The sequence below is a fragment of the Sinohyriopsis cumingii genome, chromosome 4, assembly GCF_028554795.1.
Source record: "Sinohyriopsis cumingii isolate HCF-2022 chromosome 4, ASM2855479v2, whole genome shotgun sequence".
Classification (NCBI taxonomy): Eukaryota; Metazoa; Mollusca; class Bivalvia; order Unionida; family Unionidae; genus Sinohyriopsis; species Sinohyriopsis cumingii.
In genome coordinates this window covers 133,058,543-133,084,594 of record NC_142964.1, presented here as the reverse complement: position 1 = coordinate 133,084,594, position 26,052 = coordinate 133,058,543, and the positions used below count along the sequence as shown (strand labels likewise).

Sequence of the window (26,052 nt, the reverse complement as noted above, 5' to 3'; positions counted from 1 at the left end):
CAGAACTTGAAAATTGGGGCTGGTCCTGGGGGAAAATAAGGTGTCACATGGAGGAATGGCACTTCCAATGGGTGCACGCATATTGAGACATGAAATTGGTCGGGTCAATAGTTGCCTCCACCAATTTCACCTTTAAACATGTTTTGGCCTGCATCCTTAAAATTTCCTGGCTGACCGCTACATGCCCTCCCCCTCCCCCCAAGTTTATGATGGCTCCACTGGCGTGTCGTTTGAGAGTTTCACCCTTATTGGACTTGGAAGATCAGTCAATATTTAGTGAAACTGGTGCTTAAAAAATACAGCGTAAAAACCTCCCTATCCAAGTTTCCTCAAGTAAACTATTTTTTTCTTTGACAAGCCTAATGGGCACTTCACTTGGAATACAGGATGGGCCCAAACTAAAATTAGAGGGGCCCCGGGCATCAGGCTATCAGAATTTTTTTAGCTCTGCTAGGGTTTTAGCTGCATTAAGCGAAAGAGACTTTATTGTTTAGTGGTAGAATGCACTTTTACAAGCATCAGTGGAAGTGCTTGAAATATGCCCAGTTTTGAATCAAATCTAGCTGCTTCATTGATAAATATAGGATCAGTTTTGTACTCTCCTGGCAATGTAAGGTAGGAGTACTAATATCAGTTTTAGGCTTTTGGTTGGTCTGGTTTTCCCATTGAATGGAATGAAGTCGCAAGTCCCACACGAGTGGATTGCAGTAGGCAGGGATCATGCAGCCTTATCATAAATTAAACTTTCATGAAAATATGCAAGATAGAATGGATTTCCCTGCTGATTTCATACTTATGTTGGAAATTAACATATTTTAGTGGAATTAAATTTGACCAAATCCTTATTTTCAACATATAATTAATGAAAAATGTTACAGATATTTAGTAGATGGTTTTTTGCTATTAGGGCTATACAGCTTGGATTGCCTGATGTTACACTATTATGGGGGCCCCACGTGGCCAAGTGGTCTAAAGCGCTCTATGTTACGGACCATTGCCATCTCACCTCTGTCTGCGCAGGTTCGGGTCTCAGATTCAGTCAATGTGGGCACGTGATAAAGCTCGCCAGTAGCTTCTCGTGGGTCGGTGGTTCTTTCTGAGGTTTTCCTGGGTTCTTCCTCCACCATTAATACTGGCCGCCATGTATAGCATATCGTGTGCTGAAAAATGGCGTTAAACCCCACAACAACAACATTACACTATTATGGCTATACAACTTGGATTGCCCGACATTACACTATATAGGGCTATACAGATTCCATTACCTGACATTACACTATATAGGGCTATACAGATTCAGTTGCCTGACATTACACTATCAGGGCTATACAGATTTGATTGCCTAACATTACACTATCAGGGCTATACAGATTTGATTGCCTGACATTACACTATATAGGGCTATACAGATTCAGTTGCCTGACATTACACTATCAGGGCTATACAGATTCAATTGCCTGACATTACACTATATAGGGCTATACAGATTCAGTTGCCTGACATTACACTATCAGGGCTATACAGATTTGATTGCCTGACATTACACTATCAGGGCTATACAGATTCAATTGCCTGATATTACACTATATAGGGCTATACAGATTCAATTGCCTGACATTACACTATCAGGGCTATACAGATTTGATTGCCTGACATTACACTATCAGGGCTATACAGATTCAATTGCCTGACATTACACTATATAGGGCTATACAGATTTGATTGCCTGACATTACACTATATAGGGCTATACAGATTCAGTTGCCTGACATTACACTATCAGGGCTATACAGATTTGATTGCCTGACATTACACTATGAGGGCTATACAGATTCAATTGCCTGACATTACACTATATAGGGCTATACAGATTCAGTTGCCTGACATTACACTATCAGGGCTATACAGATTTGATTGCCTGACATTACACTATCAGGGCTATACAGATTCAATTGCCTGACATTACACTATATAGGGCTATACAGATTCAGTTGCCTGACATTACACTATCAGGGCTATACAGATTCAGTTGCCTGCATTACACTATCAGGGCTATACAGATTCAATTGCCTGACATTACACTATCAGGGCTATACAGATTCGATTGCCTGACATCATACTATCAGGGCTATACAGATTCCATTGCCTAACATTACATTATATAGGGCTACACAGATTCAATTGCCTGCATTACACTATCAGGGCTATACAGATTCGATTGCCTAACATTACATTATATAGGGCTATACAGATTCAGTTGCCTGACATCATACTATCAGGGCTATACAGATTCCATTGCCTAAATTACATTCTCAGTGCTATACAACTTGGATTGCCTGCATTACACTATCAGGGCTATACAGATTTGATTGCCTAACATTACATTATATAGGGCTATACAGATTCAGTTGCCTGACATTATACTATCAGGGCTATACAGATTTGATTGCCTGGCATTACACTATCAGGGCTATACAGATTTGATTGCCTGACATCATACTATCAGGGCTATACAGATTTGATTGCCTGACATCATACTATCAGGGCTATACAGATTTGATTGCCTGACATCATACTATCAGGGCTATACAGATTCCTTTGCCTGGCATTACACTATCAGGGCTATACAGATTCCATTGCCTAACATTACATTATATAGGGCTATACAGATTCAATTGCCTGACATTACACTATCAGGGCTATACAGATTCAATTGCCTAACATTACACTATATAGGGCTATACAGATTCAGTTGCCTGACATCATACTATCAGGGCTATACAGATTCAATTGCCTGACATTACACTATCAGGGCTATACAGTTTCAGTTGCCTGACATTACACTATCAGGGCTATACAGATTCAATTGCCTGACATTACACTATCAGGGCTATACAGTTTCAGTTGCCTGGCATTACACTATCAGGTCTGTACAGATTTGATTGCCTGACATCTAGGACTAGCTCCATGTTTCAGTTGGTCAAGTTGCCTTACAGCAAGAATTTAGTCCCTGTCAGGTACAATTTCTTGGTCATTACAGTCTTTTTTGGCCATATGACTTCAAATGAGCAGTGCAGAAACTACACATTATTTTTAAAGTGGCAAGAGTACCTTGATTACAGTATTATAATTACAAATGCTTAATCACCAGCCACAAACCTTATTTTTTTTCTTTAGGTTCTTGAACTTCAACAGTAATGACAGTGCCCAAACAGTACGTTGAAACAACCCCAGTAAATATACATTAGGGAACATTTACAGGAGTCTCCATACCATTGTGTTAATCTATTCAGATCATAGCGGTCACTGACAGGAGTCTCCATACCATTGTGTTAATCTATTCAGATCATAGCGGTCACTGACAGGAGTCTCAATACCATTGTGTTAATCTATTCAGATCATAGCGGTCACTGACAGGAGTCTCCATACCATTGTGTTAATCTATTCAGATCATAGCGGTCACTGTTGTTATGGATGAGTTACCTTAAGTTTGCAAGCAGGAGTTTAGGGATTGATTCAGATCTGAATCTGAATCTGTTGTCTCCGTTAATTCTTGGTGTAGTTTTGAAAAGTAACAAAAACTAAATTGCATGCTGTAGTGGAAGTTGATTCTGTTTTATACCTATTTGTAATTATAATAATGTAATCATATTGTAAGTATAACAATGTAATTTTATTGAATTATAACAATGTAATTTTATTGTAATAATAACAATGTAATCATATTGTAATTATAACAATGTAATCATATTGTAATTATAACATTTTAGTCATATTGTAATTATAACAATGTAATCATATTGTAATTATATCAATGTAATCATATTGCTCATATCAGGTACATTTAATTACAGTATATAATTTTTGCTGTGCTCACTTGAAGTCATATGGCCACAATACATGGTATAATGACCAAGAAGGGCACGTAGACGTTAAAAGCATTAAATTTGCTAATGACTCATAAAGAACTCTTTGTTTTTAGCTTTACTGGTCATAGACATGAACAGCTTATGGGATGGTCTTTTATCCATTCTCTCTCTCTGCATTAGCACAAGTTTGTTGTTGCTACTCTGAAACTATTCAGAGGATTGTCACATATTTACACAGATGTTCATCCCATGGTCTAGTTGTTTGTTCTAAAGACAAATTACATGTGCTCGTACTTTGACACATTGCTTGATCTTCATCACGGGACAGACTTTTAATCTATCTTAATTGAAATCCATATGCAATGTTTGGAACACTTGGATTTTATCATATACCATATTTAGAAAATGTATTCATTTGAAATGGAATTGCGCTAATGAAAATAAATAATAAATTAATACAAGAAAGAAAATGTTATCTTTTTCTTGATTCCTTCTTGCTGGACACAGAATTAATTATTAAGGTAAAACCATTGATAATGTAATTGTTCTTAACATTACAATCACAACTAAGAATGTCCTAAGTTTTCATTGAATCAAAGAAGCAGAGCAGTTTGTATAGCCATTTTATAATGCCATCTATTTGAACATATTCCCTTTGAAACTCTTATTAGGCAAGCCATGACCGTCTGTACACAAACTAATCTAATTGAGGTCTTTTAAGTTTGTTATTCTGTATGTTTCAAAGTTTAAGTCATAAAACTTTGTCAAATTGGTGTCATATAGCATTGTAGTTCTGTATAATGATGGACAAATGTTTCAGGGAATATATTCTTTGTTTGCCTTTCTGTTCTGCTGAATTACCTTTCTGAGTTGCCATCACCCACTAGGATTATATTTTGGAGGTTGAATGAATGGCAAATTGTACTTGATACTTGAAGGCAGAAACAAGCGAAAATGTGTAATTTAGCACTAAATCAATTATTAATTGGTTCAGAAATAAAATAACGCAAATAAAATAATAGTAGATAATGGATGAAGACTAAAGATAAATAAGAGCAAAATCTGTAATGGAAAATTCTGTAGTGAAGACCTGGTAATAAACCAGTCTCTACTGTCTTTTAGCTAATGGTAGGAAAATATATGTCTTTAATTCAAAATTACTTTCACCGTTACTTATTACAAGTGGTTTTTTTATATTTATTAGTACTAATAAAAGTAAATAAAATTTATAGACATTATTTCATGTATGGTAAAACAACTTTTCTCAGCTAAATAGCTGTTCTTGGTAATTCCAAGTTTAGGATTGGATCTCCAAGTTGTTTTGGTTGGGAATCTGACTTTCATCTTGTTGGATGCCCTAGATTCCAAATCTTTTAATCATAGGGAGAACTATGAAGGCTATCCTGCTCCCCACTAATCCGTTTCTGAGGATACTTAGAAGTGTTTTTTGGCAACATGTATTTTTTTAATTAAAAATGCTTAAAATATAGACATATACCCTGTAACTTGGTCAGTAAGCTTTTAGTATTCATTGTACATGAGAATAAACCCTTTTGGTACACAGTTAACATCAATATATAAATTTTATTTCTTTTCATTTGAGATTAAAAAGATGATATACCACTCTGAATGCGATGAAAATCTGCACTTGTCTTTTTTATAATTTGAAATTGGAGGTAAATCTTTGATGTAAAGTGTTTACTTTTATCTTCTCATTTTTATAAAACATGACAAAATACAGCCACATTCTTTTAATCAGTGTAGATAGTGCTTAGGTTACTGGGAGAAAAGTTTAAATGGTGCTTAGGTTACAGGGAGAAAAGTTTAAATGGTGCTTAGGTTACAGGGAGAAAAGTTTAAATGGTGCTTAGGTTACAGGGAGAAAAGTTTAAATGGTGCATAGGTTACAGGGAGAACAGTTTATATGGTGCTTAGGTTCCAGAGAGAACAGTGTCAGTGGTGCTTAGGTTTACAGGGAGAAATGTTTAAATGGTGCTTAGGTTACAGGGAGGACAGTATAAATGGTGCTTAGGTTACAGGGAGAACAGTTTATATGGTGCTTAGGTTATAGGGAAGACAGTATAAATGGTGCTTAGGTTACAGGGAGAACAGTTTATATGGTGCATAGGTTCCAGGGAGAACAGTGTAAATGGTGCTTAGGTTACAGGGAGAAAAGTTTAATTGGTGCTTAGGTTACAGGGAGAACAATTTATATGGTGCTTAGGTTACAGGGATGACAGTATAAATGGTGCTTAGGTTACAGGGAGAACAGTGTCAGTGGTGCTTAGGTTACAGGGAGAAAAGTTTGAATGGTGCTTAGGTTACAGGGAGAACAATTTATATGGTGCTTAGGTTACAGGGAGAACAGTGTAAATGGTGCTTATGTTACAGGGAGAAAAGTTTAAATAGTGCTTAGGTTACAGGGAGAACAGTTTATATGGTGCTTAGGTTACACAGATATAGAGAGGACAGTTTGAATGGTGCTTAGGTTATAGGGAGGACAGTGTCATTGGTGCTTGGGTTACAGGAAGAACTATCTGATGGATGTAAGGACAGATGAACATAAACATGACATAACCATTACATATGCATTGGTTATGGATATAACTGAAGAGCATTTTGCAATTGCTCCTTCATCTTATCATTTGACTTTTTTTTTTCTTTTAGGGCCGCTGTTGAGGCCATACGCAGATTAAATGAATCGCTCAAGCAGAAGAAGGCCTACAGAGATGTGTTCCTTCAAGAGGCAGTGGGTTTACGTAATAAGTAAGCTTTATGTTCGTTGGTATGCCAAGCTATATTTTAAACTCTTCTAGTAACATTGTAGCATATGTATTCCGCTGGGGTGGAAAGATCTAAAAGTAATGGTAGCGGCTATTTTTCCAAAGTAAAAGTTCAGTCATGTGATCAAAGAATATTATTAAAATATGATGATGTTTAGAACTATAATGACATTTTATATATTTTCAGTCACCAAACATTTTATTGCTAAATTGTCCAATGGTTGAGTGTTGTGTAATTGTTATTGGTAAAAGGCCATATTAATCCACGTGTTATCAACTCATTATTTGACTAAGTAATCACAGTAAACTCTGTTAACCTCTCAGGATGTATTTATAAAGAAACAAGTCTTTTGAATGTTTGTCTTTTATCAACACTTTAACATAATGCATAGTGGTTTCTTTCATTATCAATTTGACACAGTGCATTCTTGTGATCTGATGTTACACTTTCTTATTAGTCTGCTGAAGAAATGGATATTTCGCTGTAGACTTTGTGGCAGTTGTTTCAGATGTCTGATTTCAGCTTAAGGAATATGGTAATATCAAATCAGTCACAATTTCTGTTGCATGCTTTATTGGCTTGTGGAGAAATAATGACTGTATAAACAAAAATCCCATGTGGACAGTTTTATGAACCTGACACATTATCCACTGAATTATTAGTATTACAGCTTTATGTGAGTGACATCTTGAATGATTTGGGTTATGAGCATTCCACGTTATCAGTGGGAGGAGTTCTGACACCTGAATATGCATTCTTCTTACATTGTTTCTGAAAACAAGTTCTTCTTTTTAAGGCCATGCAGAGTGTAGTAGTAGAGAGCATGGTCTGTCATAATGCACTGGTCATTAATAACTTTTGTTTAACCTGAATTGTTATTTTAGTTTCATACCTGTCTGAAGGGTCCAGAGATATTTGATATCACTATTCATCACAACGGCTCAGCATAGACAGAATTTTGTTGTGTTTTAGGTTGAAGGAGTACTGCGAAAGACTAATGTTTTACAACCCTACAGAATATGGTCGAATGGCAGAAGAGGTTTTGTGGAGGAAGGTCTTTTATGACATCATCCAGCTAGTCAAAAAGAATCGCAAGGTACGGGTAGAATCTGGAGGTTCATGTATTGTAAAGGCAGTGAGATTTAATCAAATGGAATGTTGAGCACCAGGCCATGGTTAGTTACTGTAATGTGGTTCACGGGAGCTGTAAATTTATACTGCGTTATAGTGAGGCAACATTATATTGTGATACAGCACGAGCATGGGTTGTGCCATAATGAGGTTTCATTTATGAAAAATAGGCTATTTCAGAATTACAAACCACATAGTTTGTTCTTAACAGCCAACATTTAAATCAAGTAAATGGCATGGTCAGAGCTACATTTAAATCCAGTCATTTGATTGGAGTACACTTTAATTTGCAATAAACATGTTACTTAACAACATATTGTACAGTTACAATTGCCTGTTATCACATTGATCACTAGAATGTTATCTTTATTATCACATAGATCACTAGTATGATATGCCTATTATCACATAGATCACTAGTATGATATATCTATTATCACATAGATCACTAGTATGATATATCTATTATCACATAGATCACTAGTATGATATATATTATCACATAGATCACTAGTATGATATATGTTATCACATAGATCACTAGTATGATATATCTATTATCACATAGATCACTAGTATGATATATATTATCACATAGATCACCAGTGTGATATGCTTATTATCACATTTCCTTTGTAAACACTGAGCATCTCATGTAATAACTCAAATTGTCAGTGAAGGAATAAGTTGTTGCAAAAAGTGCAAAATATTGTTGGACATATGTAGTTATTTTGGAAAGTAAAAACAATTCAACTATAGGGAAAGGGGCAGAGTCCTCTGATTGCTATCAAGAAACTTCATGTCAGAAAAATTCAGATAAACGGCATAAGTATGCATTCTGCCGCTGTAGAATCGATGGACTGTGATAGTTACAAACAGATGTTTATGTTTTGATAATGTGGTTTAGCATCATTATTAATGATTTCCGTAGTGGCAATAATTACCTTAAATTATTTTCAAAAGTAAGATTTATGACTTTATGAAGTTGGCACACAAAATTAAAGCAATGTTTCATGTATTATAACTCTTTGGATGCCTTGTTTTTTTATTTTTGCTGATCAAAATCTCTGAATTTTTTAATCATAAAATCATATTTTTAAAAATTCCATTATGGTTGTTAAGATTGTAAAATTATGAATTATTAGATGTAAATATTGTAAGTCAATACAATTTCATTGAAAATTCAATAAACATATTTAATTTTCCTTTTTTTCTTATAATTTCTTCCTAATTCAGATATGTATAATTTGATTGGACAATGACAAGAATTGAAATGGATCGATTATCTTAGTCAGTCTATATGAAATGGATTGATTATCTTTGTCAATCTATATGAAATGGATCGATTATCTTTGTCAATCTATATGAAATGGATCGATTGTTTTTGTCAATCTATATGAAATGGATCAATTATCTTTGTCAATCTATATGAAATGGATTGATTATCTTTGTCAATCTATATGAAATATCTATATGAAATGGATCGATTATCTTTGTCAATCTATATGAAATGGATCGATTATCTTTGTCAATCTGTATGAAATGGATCGATTATCTTTGTCAATCTATATGAAATGGTTTGATTATCTTTGTCAATCTATATGAAATGGATCGATTATCTTTGTCATTCTATATGAAATGTATTGATTATCTTTGTCAATCTATATGAAATGGATTGATTATCTTAGTCAGTCTATATTCATAATTTTAACCTATATTATGATCCTTCTGTAATGATGTATGACAGTTGTGTAAATATATGCTGGCTTTTTGCTTTGTATAATTAAACGTGTCTTTGCACATGGATTACATCACTTTGTAGGCTTGCTTATATGACTGAAAAATGGCAACTCATGAACATGTGGATCAGAGTAAATTAACAATGGACGTCTAGCAAAAATGTGATCTGGAAGAATGTGCTTTGGTAAAAATGATGAATAAAGCAAAGTCTGCATCAAATATTTTTGGGAATAAGAATGATATAAGTGTCACAAAGCACACTTTGCAGTGTTAGTACTCTACACAATATTACCAGTCTCATGGTAAACTCTAAGTGCCCGTGAATTAGGAAGTCTTTATTTACCTTTATTTCATGTTTGAGAAGTTGGAAAATATGCAAATGCAATATTTTACCATACCAATGACAGCTGTAGTTTATAACACTTAATTGACATGGTAATTAAGCAAGAGCTGGTCCCTACTGTGTGACATATGGCAATCTTGTTAATTTTTTCTTAACATTTTTAGTATATCAAAGTGTTGGGACATGAAAATAATAATTATTTTTGTGTCCCAAGACTTACTGTCTTTATTATATTCATAATTATTTTAAATAGCAATGGTACAAGTTTAATCACATTAATTCCTGAACATTCCAAAAATATTTAAATGAAAATATTAAATAATTAAAGCTTAATTGTGCCTTTCATACTTTATCTGTAGTTATTACTTACATCTGCACGATCAATCTCTGGAAAGTCCACTCCTTACAAAGCCATTTACCAACTGTATATGGATGGCTTTATAAAGGGGGGATCCCTGGAACAGGGTTTCTATGGTATTTGAAGGTCTTTGACAATTTGGGGAAAATGAGGTAGCATTTTTTCAAGGCTTTGAAAGTTTGGGAAAATCGAGCAGATTACCCTGAGGTCTTTAAAAGTCTTTGAAAATTGAAATAATCCTAAACATTTTAATTTCTTTCCATAATCACAAATAAAATTGTCCAAGTTGTTAGATTTAGATGTAGTTGAGTTTTCCTGATTTCTTTCTTTTGATGACCCATTCAGTTTCATTGCTGTTACAATAACAGACGAGCATTTGAATTTCATCATTAAATAATATTGTTGTATTTTGCATTTGTTGTTTTCTCATATAACTTTTATACAAAATATTAGCAAAAATAGGTCTTGGAAACCTATGTTTGTAGTCTTTGAAAGTTTGGGAAAATACGTTGAATTCTGTATGAACCCTGTGTAATCCTTTTATGACAGATTACTGTTATTACATGCCTTTTATGATGGATCACTATCATTACATGCCTTTTATGACAGATTACGGTAGTATTCTAAACTTCCTATTATGACATTGCCATTTCTTACCTTGATGTATTATTCAATATTGCAGCATGTGCGACCAGGTAGTTCTTTGGAGGCAGCATATCGCACACATCTATCAGCAGCCTCTGGGTATTACTACCATCTCCTGTTTCGCCTTCAGTATGAATTTGGCCTCAAGTTGGACAATCAGTTGGACTTTCCTCTCATACCTGAACATAAAGCAGGTAACATACCATTCGGAGTAACAACATCTATTTATACATGTCTGACTGTCCAGTGTGTGTATTTGCTAAACTAGATTTTTATTAAAGTAGATAGATTAATTATTTAGAAAGGTTCAATCAACCAATCATGTTTCTAGTTGTGGACAGAATGTGTAAAGGGACCCTAAAACAAACCTTTGATGTGGACAGAATGTGTAAAGGGACTCTAAAACAGACCTTCGATGTTAAAAAAAAAATGACAACAAAATTACTGTCAGATTGGACATTTTATTAGAGGAAATACAACTTGGGAGTGACTGCCATACATTATAAAATTTAGTCGTCCAGAAATTGTTTTTCTCAAAGCCAATTGTAAGTGGTTTTTGAAGAATCACGATAAGAAATAAACTTGACCTGATAAAATATTTTGTACAAGAAAAAGAATGTGGCAAGGGGGCCTTTAGTAATTAGCTCTAAGAAGTAAAGGAGCCTTTGTAAGATTTAGAAAAAACCAGGGCACATGGCTATCCTGCTTTTAGGAACTGTACTTAACAGTTTTTATTTTAAAAAAGGTGACAAAAGTTCACACTGACACAAAAAGTCCCAGAATGTTGCCAGTATGGTACTAGTTGATCTAATCAACAGCTAAGAGGAGTATTTGGAACTGTCACTATGTAGGATTTTGAAAGTGGAAGTACGTTGCCAGTGTTCCAGACAGTTGAGAGTCCAGTTTGTAGAAAACAATTGTGCAGATTTTGAACATGGAGAGTCCGGGATTATAAACTGATGGATTCATAAAGCAGGAACTTACACTAGAAAGAGCTAAGTAAAGCACATGAAAGATTAATAAGTCTGCATGTTGTCTGCATCATTTTACAAATCAGTTGATAAATGGATACTTTTCTAATGGTGAATGTGACCGTTTATGTGTAAGCTTTTGTAAAAAGAGGGTTTAGATTCACTGTAAATTTATGTAGTAAGAAATGAAATGGGGATATTTTCCATACATTTTTATAGGAGTATGAGTAGGATTCTTTGCATCTTCAGAAAATAATTAAGTTCCATATTGCATGTTTGGCAGCATTCAGATAATCTCTTTACTTTTTTAACCTTGGGGAAAGAATTTCATGTCTGTTTTTTTTGTGGTTTTTTGTACATTTTCTGCATGTCTTTATACTGTGTTCAAATTTTATTGTCCAGGTCGGAACTGGAGGAGCTCAAGCAAGAAAAGGGATGTAACTCCAAATGTACAGGAATGGGCTCTCAAAGCTTGTCATAGGTGTTTAGTTTGTTTAGGAGACATAGGTAGGAAAGTTTTAAGTTGAAGTAATTTGATAGAATATTGAAACAAATATGATTATAGACCAGCGGTGAAGCCAGCATTGATATATTTGTGTGTCTCTGTTTGTTTTCTAGTCATTCATATATTAACTTCAAATATTTGTTAAATCACATTTTTCATACTTGGCAAATATTTGGAATGAAGACTTCACAAACTTAAGAACATCAAATCTACTATTGGGGAGTTGCATCTCTCACATAGCAGAGGCAAACCTCAACCAGAGGGCATGCCGTGACAACCAGAGGGCATGCCATGACAATGTCCACTGATATTGGAATACATTCTTGTTAAGTGTGTTCAATTCCATCCAGTTAGACAGACACATATTAATATGAACTTGATGAAGAAACTGTACAAGGATGTACAACCTGAGAAAATCTTGGACTTTTTAAGGGAAGTTGGTTTATATAACAGATTTTGACTATATGTTTTCAGTATTTTACATGTGGTACCTTTATCATTTATTTTATATATGATTTACAGAACTTTACCATTTTTACCTTTTATGCTTAATTGTATTTTACTTCATGTTTACATTTATTTGAAAGGGTCAATCTTCCAAGAGATTTTGTGCAATTCTTTATTTTGACATTTTCGAAATTTAAACTGAGTTGGCACTTATAGCCACTATTGTCCTGATGTGCTGTCAGATTCTGCATATGTTTTTTTTATGTTGTTAGTATGTATATGCATCATTTATCCATGTCCTGCAGATTACAAAGATCAGCATTCATATATAGCAGCCTTAGCCAATGCGACTGATGTATTTTAGATTTATAAAGGAGTTAAATTAACCATTCTGGTCAACTAACCATCTTGATTGTTTTTTCAGCTCGTTACCAACAAGACTTTGATGGAGGATATAGCACCTCAACAGCTGAGAGATTCTACCAGCAAGCAATTGCATTATTTCCAGAAATAGGTACTACACAAACTCTTAAGGGTTGTTGCATATTTCAGTACACCAGGATTCCTAGCACTCTTTATGGATGCTTGTGATTCAGCAAATTTTGAAAACTAGAATTCTTTGCTTTTTAAAACATGTTACCCTAATCTTCCCTGTTTTGACCTTCACCCTGATGTTTGAACCTTTTGGTTCGGTACATGAGAGTAAGAATTGCCCCAATAATTGTATACGTGGTTATAAGATAGGGATCTCCCATTTCTCCATTGAGTACTTCCCTGATCACATTAATGTTGGGAAATAAACTCTGCTACCTCTTCAGTTTTGAATATAGCACTGCTGAAAAATAGAAATTTCATCTTCCCTTCATTTTGTCTTTGTTGTCTATATACAATAAAGACTGAGGTAAGATACTTTCACCAACTTTCTCTTTTCGACCACTAGGTGGCCACATATATACTGGATGTTACCAGTTCAAACTTTCACTGGAGTGTGATAAATATAATTTATTTTTTATCTGCAATCGGCTTGAATTCTATCCATACATTTTGAAAGTTCATATGGTATTACACATTGGCAGCCTTATTTTACATTTCCACTTGCCCTGGTTTTTCCAACTTTTCCTACATTTTTGGATGACAGACTCCCTATTTTTCACTACTTTTTTCATATTGACCCTATTATTCCAACTTTAATCAGTTACATGTTGAAAATCGATGATACACTGCATTAAAAGACAGAATAGCCTGGATTATGGAGACGACTATTATGTGGGCAAGAGCATACTTTTGTTGAAGTTTACAAAGGTAAGTGAAGTATCAAAATAAATTCAGTAATGTACAAAAGATTCAAACTTTTTTTTAGCTCTGCTGGTCATAAGTCAGAAGAGTTTATCGCATGTTTGTATTCTAATGCCAGACATCAGATATCTATTCATCCAACAGCACAAGTCATTACTTAACCTACTTATAGAATCGCCATGGAACCTTACATGCATATTCATCGCAAGGTCTAGTTGGTCCTAAATGGTCATGTCAGCATAGGATTTTCACTAGAAGACTTCTGTGAAGTCTGCTTGGTCATAAATAAAAATGGTGTCAATCTAATTTTCAATATGGCCACCTTAGCAGCCATCTTGCAAATCTTTTTATTGCTATTACTCCTGATCAGATGGTTGTACATTAGTCCCCTCTTGAATGCCCCACCCACCCCGACCAGTGGTCTAGCATATTGCTGCAGAAACCATAAATTTGACCCTTATGAGTAGCCATATAATGGGGTTTACAGATAGAAATCTCAGAAACATTGTTGATTTCTGAATTCAGCATGTTGACATTTTGTGTTATCATACAATAAAGTAACTGTAATGTATACAGAGAGGTAAGTAATCTGATTATCCATACTGATGTACATTCCTTTGATGTTAGGTTTGTCACTTTTATAATTACTGGATATTGTTATCACTGATAATCATCAGGATGAAAAAAGCTAACCTGCTGGGTAGCACAGATAAGAAAAAAAAAGTGAAAGCAATATAGCAAAATGAAAAGAGGGAGGGTCCTTTGATTAGTACCGAGAAATTCAATGTCAGGAAGATTAAGATAACATCAGCAATGTACATTCTACAGCAGCGGACAAACAAACACGGACAGTGATAGTTACAGCTAGATGTTTATGCCCTTGATTGACAGAGTTGTTTTGCTTGATGAGTATTAAAATTTTGTGTCACATTGATACCGTTTTTTGTCGCATTGATTCCATAAGATTCCTGTGATTCTTACATGAAAATATGAAATTGATGTCACTACTCCTTGAGTTGAAAGTCATAATGACATGGAATTTTAACAGAAGACTTCTTATGGTGCCTTGGTGTTTTTTAATGAAAATAGTTTAATTTGGATATCCATTATGGCCACCGCTGTGTGCCAGCTTGACAGTCTTATTACCACTGCTTCTTGTCAGTGGATGGTCATGTCAGTGTGTTGTTTTACTAAATGATTTCTTATGATATCTGATTGGTCCAAAATGAAAATTGTGCTGATTTGGCATCCAATATGGACGCCATGCAGACATCTTGATAATCTTCCTGTCACTACTGCTTCTAAATGCAGAGTTATCTCATTATGGGGGTTTCATTAAAAAGGTTATTATGGTGTCAAGCTGGTCCTGATTGTAAATAATGCCAATCTAATGTCCAGTATGGCCTCCATGGCAGCCATCTTGAAAATATTTTTATTGTTTCTTCTTCATAATTGATATTTGTATCAACATATGATTTTTGCCATAAGACTTACGATAACTAGTTGGTCGAAAATGAAAATGGTGCCACATAGATATCCAGTATAGCTACCACAGTTAACATATTTAAAATCTTGTCACTGATTCACCTGAATGAATGGTCATATTGGCATGGGGTTTTCACCAAAAGTCTTTACAGTCCCAAAACAATGGGTATAACAAAGCCCAAAATTAGCCCACACCTAAAAGATTACATGTATGGAGTTAAATTTAACACTCCGTCACTAGCATACCTGGCTACATGTCACACTGGTAAGTGAAGCAGTCAGCTTTACAGGTAGTCACCAACCACCAAACAATTCCTTGGTCAATCAAGCAATCAGCACCCACCAATCGGTCAGCAATGCCTGATCACCTGCTACTCAACCAGCAACACATTGTTCAATCAGCTCTATGGCTGCTATGGTTAGCTTTACAACTGCTATGGTCAGTTTCTGTGGTCAGTTCTACAGCTGGTACCCCATTGACTCTGATCGCCATGGATCAGCTCCACAGCTGCCACGATCAGATCTGATCACCATGGTCAGCTCTGATCAGCTGAAAATAAATCTAACACCGTGAACCATGAATGACATGGGTACATAATAAGTACTGACATTATATACGGTGAGCTATAAAAATTACATTATCGGCATAACATTACAAAGCAATAAACAGGTGAAGAAGTGAACTGATAAGAATCCTATGGTACTAAACATTTCTTAATAAAATGCAACTTTATTGCTAATATTGATCTCCTGTTAAGTCACATACAAGAATAGTAAATATTTGCATTATACTGCACAAGAAGGGGTTACATAGGTAATATACAAATATAAATGTGTTAGTACAATAGTTATAACTTATACATAAGAAATTAATAAATAACTTACCTACATCTACAGCTGAAGATGTGGAAGTCCTTACGTAGACTGCTTACTGACAAGACGTTCCATAATGTAATGATTTCATCTACGGTGAGGCATTTATACACAGTGTAGCTCTACATTGTTTGTGCACTTGATGAATATTGTTTTTTTCCCATCAAAATCACTTTGCACATGCAGCATAGGATGAACCGAACTCACTGTTTCAAAATATTGTACAATATACATAAATCACCCTCTGGTATATTTGTACACAAAAAGCGAAAACCAGAGTACATGGAATTAATAAAAAACAAAGGGATTTATACAATTCCGTGACAACATGCAAGTTTCTCATACTTGCCTCAATAGGCTTCTCATACGAGCTTGGCTTTTGCAAGGAGAGCCTTGTGCAGAAATGAATTTGGCACTTTGATTGTGGAGAGGATCTCATGTGCTAGAAGGCATATGAATATGAGGGAGACTATTATGTCTTTAAAGACTGGTGCAATATCATCAGCATTATCCCTTTGCATGCCTTGATCTCACAGCTTGCTAATTTATTTCTCTGACTCTTTCAGGAGAAGAAGTTTTCACCTTTTAAGATTTGGGGTTACCACTTTATGAGCTCTGACACTTTTAGACATCAAGGGAGAGAAGAAATAGGTCATGAAAAAGGAATTCGTTCCGGTCACTCACCCTGTTCTCCCAATACTGTTTATGGGTTTTAACATGGCTCAAGTCATATAAGTTCAAGTCCCTTGCTGGAACCACATTGAATCTGCTATCTTGCAACACATTTTTGGATAGCCTTAGCATTGGCATGCAGGGTGAGTTTTGTGCCCTTTTGATGGGACCTGAACTGTCTGTAGTTTAGATCAGACAGTTCTGTGGTCCTAATGGCACAGCTGCGCTTCACAGTTCTGTGATCCTAATGGCATAGCTGGGCTTGACTGTCATAATGACATAGCTGGGCTTTGACAGTCGTAATGACATAGCTGGGCTTGACAGTTATGTGGTGCTAATGACATAACTAGTCTTGACAGTCCTAATGTCATAGCTGGGCTTTGACTGTCATAATGACATAGCTGGACTTGACAGTCTTAATGACATAGCTGGGCTTGACAGTTCTGTGGTTCTAATGACATAGCTGGGCTTGACAGTTCTGTGGTCCTAATAGCATAGCTGGGCTTGACAGTCCTTATGACGTAGCTGGGCTTGACAGTTCTGTGGTCCTAATGACATAGCTGGGCTTGACAGTCAAGAGCAGGTTGACATCTGTGGGCTATCAGAAGATGATCATTGATGTTGCATGACCCTAGTTTTGAGTGATCTCTAGGAGCCTCGCTTTCAAATGCAACATTTCAGTCTAAGACATCACTGGAGCTTCTGTATCTGAAAACTAGAGTTGCAGAGAATGCAGTTCAATCAGGTGGGTCCAGTTGCTGCTTGCCAGATGACCACCAGACAAATATAATGACAGCACAACCTTCTCACAGGGAATGGTTTATAGCTCTTGACAACATCAATCATTGCTCATTACTGGTACTATCTGTTGTGCTGCCTTCATGTTAAGTGAGTGATTATCCTTCATATAGGGACTCCAACATTATCTCCCTCGAATGGTAACCATTGTAGAATTATGATGCTCATCCATTCCTTCATTTAGTATTCTGTTCTCGCAAAGTTTAATGTGATCAGGGAACATATTTAATGAAGAAAATTCATTTTTTTAGAATTGTATGTTTTACCAAGAATACTAACCCAATCATATAACTATAAAACCCTCCCACACCTCCCTGCAAATGTGAACATTCTCATTGATATATCACTCAGCTTTAAATTGGTAAACAGTATTTGAGTAGCCATCTAGCAGTGGGAAGGGGAGGTAATTGGTGAGTGTTTGTTGCCTTTTTTATATGGTATATAGGTGGGAAAGAGACCATTTTCATCTTTCTGGTAAGGCTGAATATGATATGTTGAGGAGTTTTTTTTTATTAACATCAGTGTGGTTGGGTAAGTATTCTCAGAAACATAATTTACCAAAAAGCTTACTTTGTGTGTTATGACCTAAGGCTAATTAATTGAAGACCTTGAAGCATCACCCAGGGGTCTTGTTCTTGCATACATTGACAAAATTGGGCAATTTGAGTCATACAAACATGACTGGAGATGCTCATTAATTACTGTGAAACACTTGAAATTCATGGAGTACCAGTTGTCATGGTTTTCATGGAAAAGCTAGACCACAAATTTAAAACCAAGCTGACATTAACTTTTACCCTAAACCCTGATATTCACTGATATGCTGGATTCTGTCCACCCACCTGCTGTACAAGTCTTGACCTGTATCTTTGTGTTAATACCATGTATATCTATGGTACTCACTCTTGTGACATTCAAAACATCTGAGAAACATGAAAGCATTAAAATAAAGAAAAGAAAATGCCAAGCACAGTTTACACTTTAAAATGTCACCGATTACACTTTATTTGTAAGCATACATTTCTTTTAGTCCTTTCACGGAAAAAAAAAAATTTCAAAATGATTTCACTGCAGTTTTGTTTTTGTATTCACTGTTGCACTGAGTAAGTGGAACACAATAGTAATTTTTTTTCCTAAATATCTTTCACACATATAAACTTACTGCTGAATGAACAGTTAATAGGTGAGTCTTGCTTTCTCAGATTCCATTCTAATCAGGACTGTTTTTGGTATGTGTCAAGATAAGCCACATTTGGTGTATTTGTCCATGGCTTTATAATAGCAATGTGTCCCACATATCTTTCCAGTCTATGCCTAGTGTATTTGATAACAATTCCTTCATGGAAATTTGTCCATGGCATTGTTGTAGTAATGTGTTCCACGTTTCTAACCAGTCTATGCCTAGTGTATTTGATAACAATGCCTTCATGGAAATTTGTCCATGGCATTGTTGTAGTAATGTGTTCCACGTTTCTAACCCGTCTATGTCTAGTGTATTTGATAACTATGCCTTCATGGAAATTTGTCCATGGCATTGTTATAGTAATGTGTTCCACGTTTCTAACCAGTCTATGCCTAGTGTATTTGATAACAATGCCTTTATGGAAATTTGTCCATGGCATTGTTGTAGTAATGTGTTCCACATTTCTAACCCGTCTATGTCTAGTGTATTTGATAACAATGCCTTCATGGAAATTTGACCATGGCATTGTTGTAGTAATGTGTTCCACGTTTCTAACCCGTCTATGTCTAGTGTATTGATAACAATGCCTTCATGAAAATTTGTCCATGGCATTGTTGTAGTAATGTGTTCCACGTTTCTAACCAGTCTGTGCCTAGTGTATTTGATAACAATGCCTTCAACACCAGCCATCACAATATGCCATTTATGACTCCACCATTAAGCTAAACTTGTTGGATACAATTTGGGATGACATGGTCATTGTTACCAAGAAAGATGGGGTTCCCACAGGGGAATCAGAGTTGCTTTTCGTTTCTTACGTACCAGCTTTCTTGAGTGTCATGAAGTGACCATGTGTACTGTGGACTTTTTTCCCGCTTACTTTCTTGATGAGTTCAGTGCTGAACTTTCTCGCTGCTTTTCCAACTCCATTTTCAATTGAGTATCTCAAATTTTAGCTTGGTTTGATTATCATAAAAGCTGTACTCACCTTGTTTCTACTTATGGGAAGTCTGGGATTTCATGAGAGTTTCAATAGCAACATTTGTATTTCAAGAGAAAAGAGTTTTTCTCATATCAGAGGTCTCCAGATCTGGAAGGACACATTGATAGGAGATTTCGCTTCAAGTTTTCAACTCCTTAAGAACTGAAGCAATGTCATTGTGATAGTAATTAAGAGAGTGAAATGCAATTTTGACAAAACTGTTTTTATATGACAAAGATTGTTTGGAGAGAAGAGATTTACTGCCATAGTCCTTGTTTCAGCACCTAATCCCAAAATGTCTAGAACTTCATGTTTTGATTGCAACCTTTAAGAATGCTGAAAAACCCAGTTGATGTAGATTAGTTCAGTGGAATTAGGATTGTTAGCTATAAAAAAAATGGATGTTGGCATTTGATAAAGCTGTCTGTATTTATACCATGTATTATTAATTTTTGAATAATCAACTTAATTACTGCAGTATGTATTAAACCTATTTGATCACAGTTGAGTTGAATTGAATGTCAGTATAATCTGTTCTTGAGACTTATGCATTTTTATTGAATATTTAATCTATTTTATTCATTTTATTTTTTTCTAATGACCCACTTGTGAAATTAAGCACCCACACATATTGTTTTAAACAAACCACAAAATTTGATCCCCACAAAAGTAGTCATGTTTGAGATAGCTTGTCTGCTTGTTGTCAGTTTTAATAATTTTTAAAAAACATTAGAGTGAAATAAAATACTGTTATTGGGTAAACTTCTGTTGCATAGTTTTCTGAAAGAAAAAAAAATAATTCTCTCAAGTAAATAGTCTAAAACTGGAACAGCAGCAAATTTGGAACAGGAAATGGCACATTTTCTGGTATGTTGAATAATTAAATTAAATAATCAAACATATAAATGTTTTCTCTTTTGTTTTAACTTGTTATACCACTTTATAATGTGTTATATCAAATTTCACAGATATCTGTCCACAATATTTCTTTCAGGGATGCCACACAATCAGCTGGGTACTTTGGCAGGTTCTTGGTACTTCCATTGTGAAGCAGCCTACCATTATATGCGTTGGTAAGTGAAGTGTCACACTGTAAATTAGTTATTTATGTATCTTAAAACCCTTTCTTACTGCCACCTTACTATCTCAATCCTCTCTCAGCCACACACACACACACACTCTCTCAATCCTCTCGCAGCCACACTGTCTTACACATGCACACAGACACACACACACTCACACACTCAATCCTCAACCACTGTCTTACACATGCACACAGACACACACACAATCTCTCTCCCTCTCAATCCTCTCAGCCACACTGTCTTACACATGCACACAGACACACACACACACACACACACACACACACACTCTCTCAATCCTCTCTCAACCACACTGTCTTACACATGCACACACACACACACATACACTAAAAAGTAGGACCAAACAGTATCATTGCTTTTTGTCAGAATTGTCTCCCATATCGCACTTTGTAAGCAAGATATCTCTAAACTGCTTGGCAAAATTTGAACATTTTAGAAAAGATTATCTTACATCATTTATTTATCAGACCAGAACAGTACACACATGTTTCTTAAATGTCATCACTTTAATCAATATCGTGAAGTATCTATAACATAGTTTAGTGGGTTTGTTTTAAAAATGTGTGATATGTGACCTAGCTTCAAGAATCTCTATTGTTTTAGGTAAATTTAACATTTTGTTTAGTATATTCTGGTTGTTCCATTTCATCGGTACGTACACCTCAAGACTATTAGTACCACATAGAAAGCAGGATGTAATCTTCAAGAAAGCACATATAGCAAACGGGGACCAATCAATCTTTTGTATGCAACTCTGTTTGACTTTGAAGATTACCAAATGAGTACTTGCGTGGCATTTTGATAAAATGAACTTAATGGCTAAACCTAGACTCTGGGGCTTCTGTCTTGTGTTGGTGGAATAGCACATATTTACAGAAGTTTCCAGAGTTTCATTAGTTGTAGAAAAAATATATATTCGGATAGTTCTTTCCTAAAATCCATATTTGGATATCTTCTTACGAGCATCTGGTCAGAAATAATGGGGTTGATTTTTTGCCCAGGTATTACTTTTGAAGACAACAAAAATCTTTTGAGATATTTTAAATAAGTTATCTTCAGATTTTCAAATTAGTACAAAGATATAAGATTGCAGTTCTGTTTTGAACTTAAAGCATACAAGTATTTTTAAAAAATAATGTTGTGTTATTTATAATGGGTTTTGATTAACTTTTTTTTAAAATATTTGCTATTGGAAAACTTATGCAATTTTTACTTTAAAGAATCTTCTAATTATAGCACTTGGAGTTAAAGCGTTCATTATGAAGGCATTTGGCAGCACCTTTGTGTAAAGTTATTTTTAACTAAAATGTAAACTGTGGTTTCCAATGTACAATGCTATCATGGACATTGACAGAACTTGCCAAAATGGATGTTGGATTCTGATTAGCTCAATGGTTAGAATAAATGGAATTAAGAGCCATGGTGGCTTAGTGGTCAATCCGGACTCGAATTGAAAAGGGGACAAATTCAATTCCTGCTCAGACCAGGTCTATTCAACCATGATGCTATGTTTCTTGGCAAGACATTTTGTTCCAGTTCCCTAAAATAACCTTTAATGTGCTGTTATTCTGTCAAATATCTGTCATTCAAATAATCATGAATGGTATGCATCTGAGGTATTGAGATTGAATCCCATACTTGGTCAACAGGACACAAATTGTGTCTGCAAATGGAATACACTCCAGCCCAGTTAATCTATGTTGTTCCACAGGGGTCTGTTCTTGGACCTGTTCTCCTTTTTCTATACTCATTCGCTGTCAAGTGTCATAGATCATCATCCAGTGTCTCACCAATTGTACGCTGATGACACCCAAATATACAAATCTAGCCACCCAACTGAAGTTGATGCTACCATCCAAGGTGTAGAGAGGTGCATTTTTGATGTGAAATCATGGATGACATGTAACAAGCTGCAGATGAATGATGATAAAACTGAGGCCATTCTGATCACAACACAAAGACTTTCTCATTCACATCCTTTACCTCAAACAATAAATATCAGCAACACCAACATTAAATTCACACAATCAGTATGAAACCTAGGTGTTACTCTGGACAGTACTATCATATTGCACCAACATGTCATGAACATATGCAAGGCTACATATCTTGAGCTGAGATGCATCAGCTCCATTCGCAAATATCTTTCAGTTGATGACTCTAAAACACTTATGTGTTCATTAGTACTTTCAAGACTGGACTATTGTAACTCAATTCTGTTTGGTTCAGCTCAATATCTACTCCAGAAACTTCAGAAAGTTCAAAACACAGCTGCTCGGATCATACTTAGAGTACCACGATCAGAGCACAACTCCCCGCTGCTCTGTACCCTACGCTGGCTCTCCATTCGATCCAGAATCAAACATATGCTACGTTTCACTGACAGACTCCAGTCCAACATAATTATCTGACCTCACCCATGTGTACACACCAGCAAGATACTTACGCTCCTCTTCTGACAATCGTATACTCATTATTCCCACTATGAAAATGAAGTCATATGTACAACGTTCTTTTGCATACCAGGGCCCAGCAATGTGGAATGATTTGCCCACTGAACTTAGACACAAAGACACAGTGATCCCATTCAAGAGTGCTCTTAAAACTCACTTATTTTGACTGCAAGAACAAACTTAAAGACCTAATATTGTTTCCTGCCTTAACTATTTTCAGCATGTTTTTTGTTTTCTAATTTCATGGTGTTTGATTTTTGTAATCATATCATTATATATATTTTTTATGTTATAGGTGTTGCCTAATGTTGTAAAACGCTTAGAGCTTCTAAAGATTAGGCACTATACAAAGTCCTCATTATTATTATTTTTAGTATTATTATTATATCTCACTCATGCACTGAGGTATTAGCTTGAATCCCATACCATTTTTATATATCTCACTCATGTACTGAGGTATTGAGATTGAATTCCATACCATTTTTATATATCTCACTCATGTACTGAGGTATTGAGATGGAGTCCCATACCATTTTTGTATATCTCACTCATGCACTGGGGTATTGAGATTGAGTCCCATACCATTTTTGTATATCTCACTCATGCACTGGGGTATTGAGATTGAATCCCATAACATTTTTGTATATCTCACTCATGCACTGAGGTATTGAGATTGAATCCCATAACATTTTTGTATATCTCACTCATGCTCTGAGGTATTGAGATTGATTCCCATACCATTTTTGTATATCTCACTCATGCTCTGAGGTATTGAGATTGATTCCCATACCATTTTTGTATATCTCACTCACTCTCACTGTCATATGGTGGCAGCATTTACATGGTTCATTTAGATGACTACCTGTAAACATTCACATTTATTCAAGCCAATGCAATTCTCAAAATTTTCTAATGGATTAAGACAATTTTATACATTTGACAGGATGATAGAATAAAACATGAACATTTGCTTAGTGTTTTAATTATTGAACTTAATTCATTACTGCCTTTCATGGATCCCATATCTTTTGCCATCTTATGTGGTAGGGCCCTGACATCATCAGGGTCAGTTATGGAAGCCACGAGTTATTGTAGATCCAACAAAAGCATCTTTTGTGCATGTCCAGGTAGAACGTCCAATTGGACTGTCATTTTTTTCGTCATGTGCATATATGTAGCAGTATGAAACAGCATTGTGACGATCACAAAGATTATTTACCTGAATTGTCAGATATATTCGACAAAAACATGTCTTAAAAACTGAATCGTATCGTAATGTAAAAGACAAAGCAAGAGAAATAGTTGCATGTTGAGTGAGATATAATATGCACAGTAGTTTACATATAAATTCGCATCAGCTCTACCAGTGTCAGTTTCAAACCCTTTCAATTAAACAGCATTATTTTATTCATTGCATACCGTGTACACATTCAGAAATTTTGGTTAGTATTGTAGCCTTATGTTCTTTCTATTTTTAACCCATCAGAATCTGTTTTCCTTCAACAAATAAATTACTAATGATATTTGCAGCATCTTGCATTTTTTTAAAAATGTAAACAATATCATACAGAAAAGGTTGCAATAATTATTGTTGCAAGAAATCATAGTTTGTTTTAAAATATGCCACAAAACAAACAATTCAATATGTGTAGCCTTATCATTTTAAAATATGTCAGAAAACAACCAGTTCAATATGTGTAGCCTTATCATTTTAAAATATGTCAGAAAACAAACAATTCAATATGTGTTGCCTTATCATTTTAAAATATGTCAGAAAACAACCAATTCAATATGTGTAGCCTTATCATTTTAAAATATGTCAGAAAACAAACAATTCAATATGTGTTGCCTTATCATTTACTGACAGATAATCAGTAGCTAGGGAAAACAGAGCAACAGATTTATGATGAACATAATATTGGGAATGCTGATGTGATCAAAGCCACTCATAAACAATATATCATTAATCAGACATGACTTTTCTCTATTTTAAAGTGGAATTTCGCTTTTATCCTGACTTGAATCAGATTTTTCTTGATATAGTCCATTTTCTGTATCATCTCCGATCTGGTTTTTTAAAAATGGTCTGTCCAATCCCATTCCACCACAACCCTTGTAAATTATTAATTTTATATATTAGTTACCACACAACTCTCATAAAGAGTATTTTGATTGGTCAGAGGTTTAATTTCATCCAATGAATCTTCATGTAATGGAAACTGATGGCAATGGAAAGAAGATGCATGCTTGCAAAACATGGTGTCCCGAGTTGTTGAGAGAGAGCATGACACGAAAAGTTCAGATAAAGGTTTAAAAAATCTATGGCATTGGGAATGGCTGGAGAGAAAAGTTGATGGAAATTTAGTTGGTCAGTTTATAAGAAAACTGAATGTTAGAGGACTGGCATTTTG

The 26,052-nt window shown here is 35.2% G+C and overlaps 1 protein-coding gene across 2 annotated transcripts in view; it reads left to right on the top strand.

Moving 5' to 3' along the window:
• Nucleotides 1-26,052, top strand: part of LOC149802115 (nonsense-mediated mRNA decay factor SMG5-like) — a 192,124-nt gene that overhangs the window by 6,678 nt on the left and 159,394 nt on the right. For both annotated transcript variants that reach the window (XM_089956507.1, XM_089956506.1), the window contains exons 2-7: nt 6,537-6,635; nt 7,626-7,749; nt 10,908-11,064; nt 12,244-12,348; nt 13,218-13,307; nt 21,077-21,155. In XM_089956507.1, the coding sequence (XP_089812633.1) occupies nt 6,537-6,635; nt 7,626-7,749; nt 10,908-11,064; nt 12,244-12,348; nt 13,218-13,307; nt 21,077-21,155 (654 nt within the window). The remainder of the gene's footprint in view (nt 1-6,536; nt 6,636-7,625; nt 7,750-10,907; nt 11,065-12,243; nt 12,349-13,217; nt 13,308-21,076; nt 21,156-26,052) is intronic.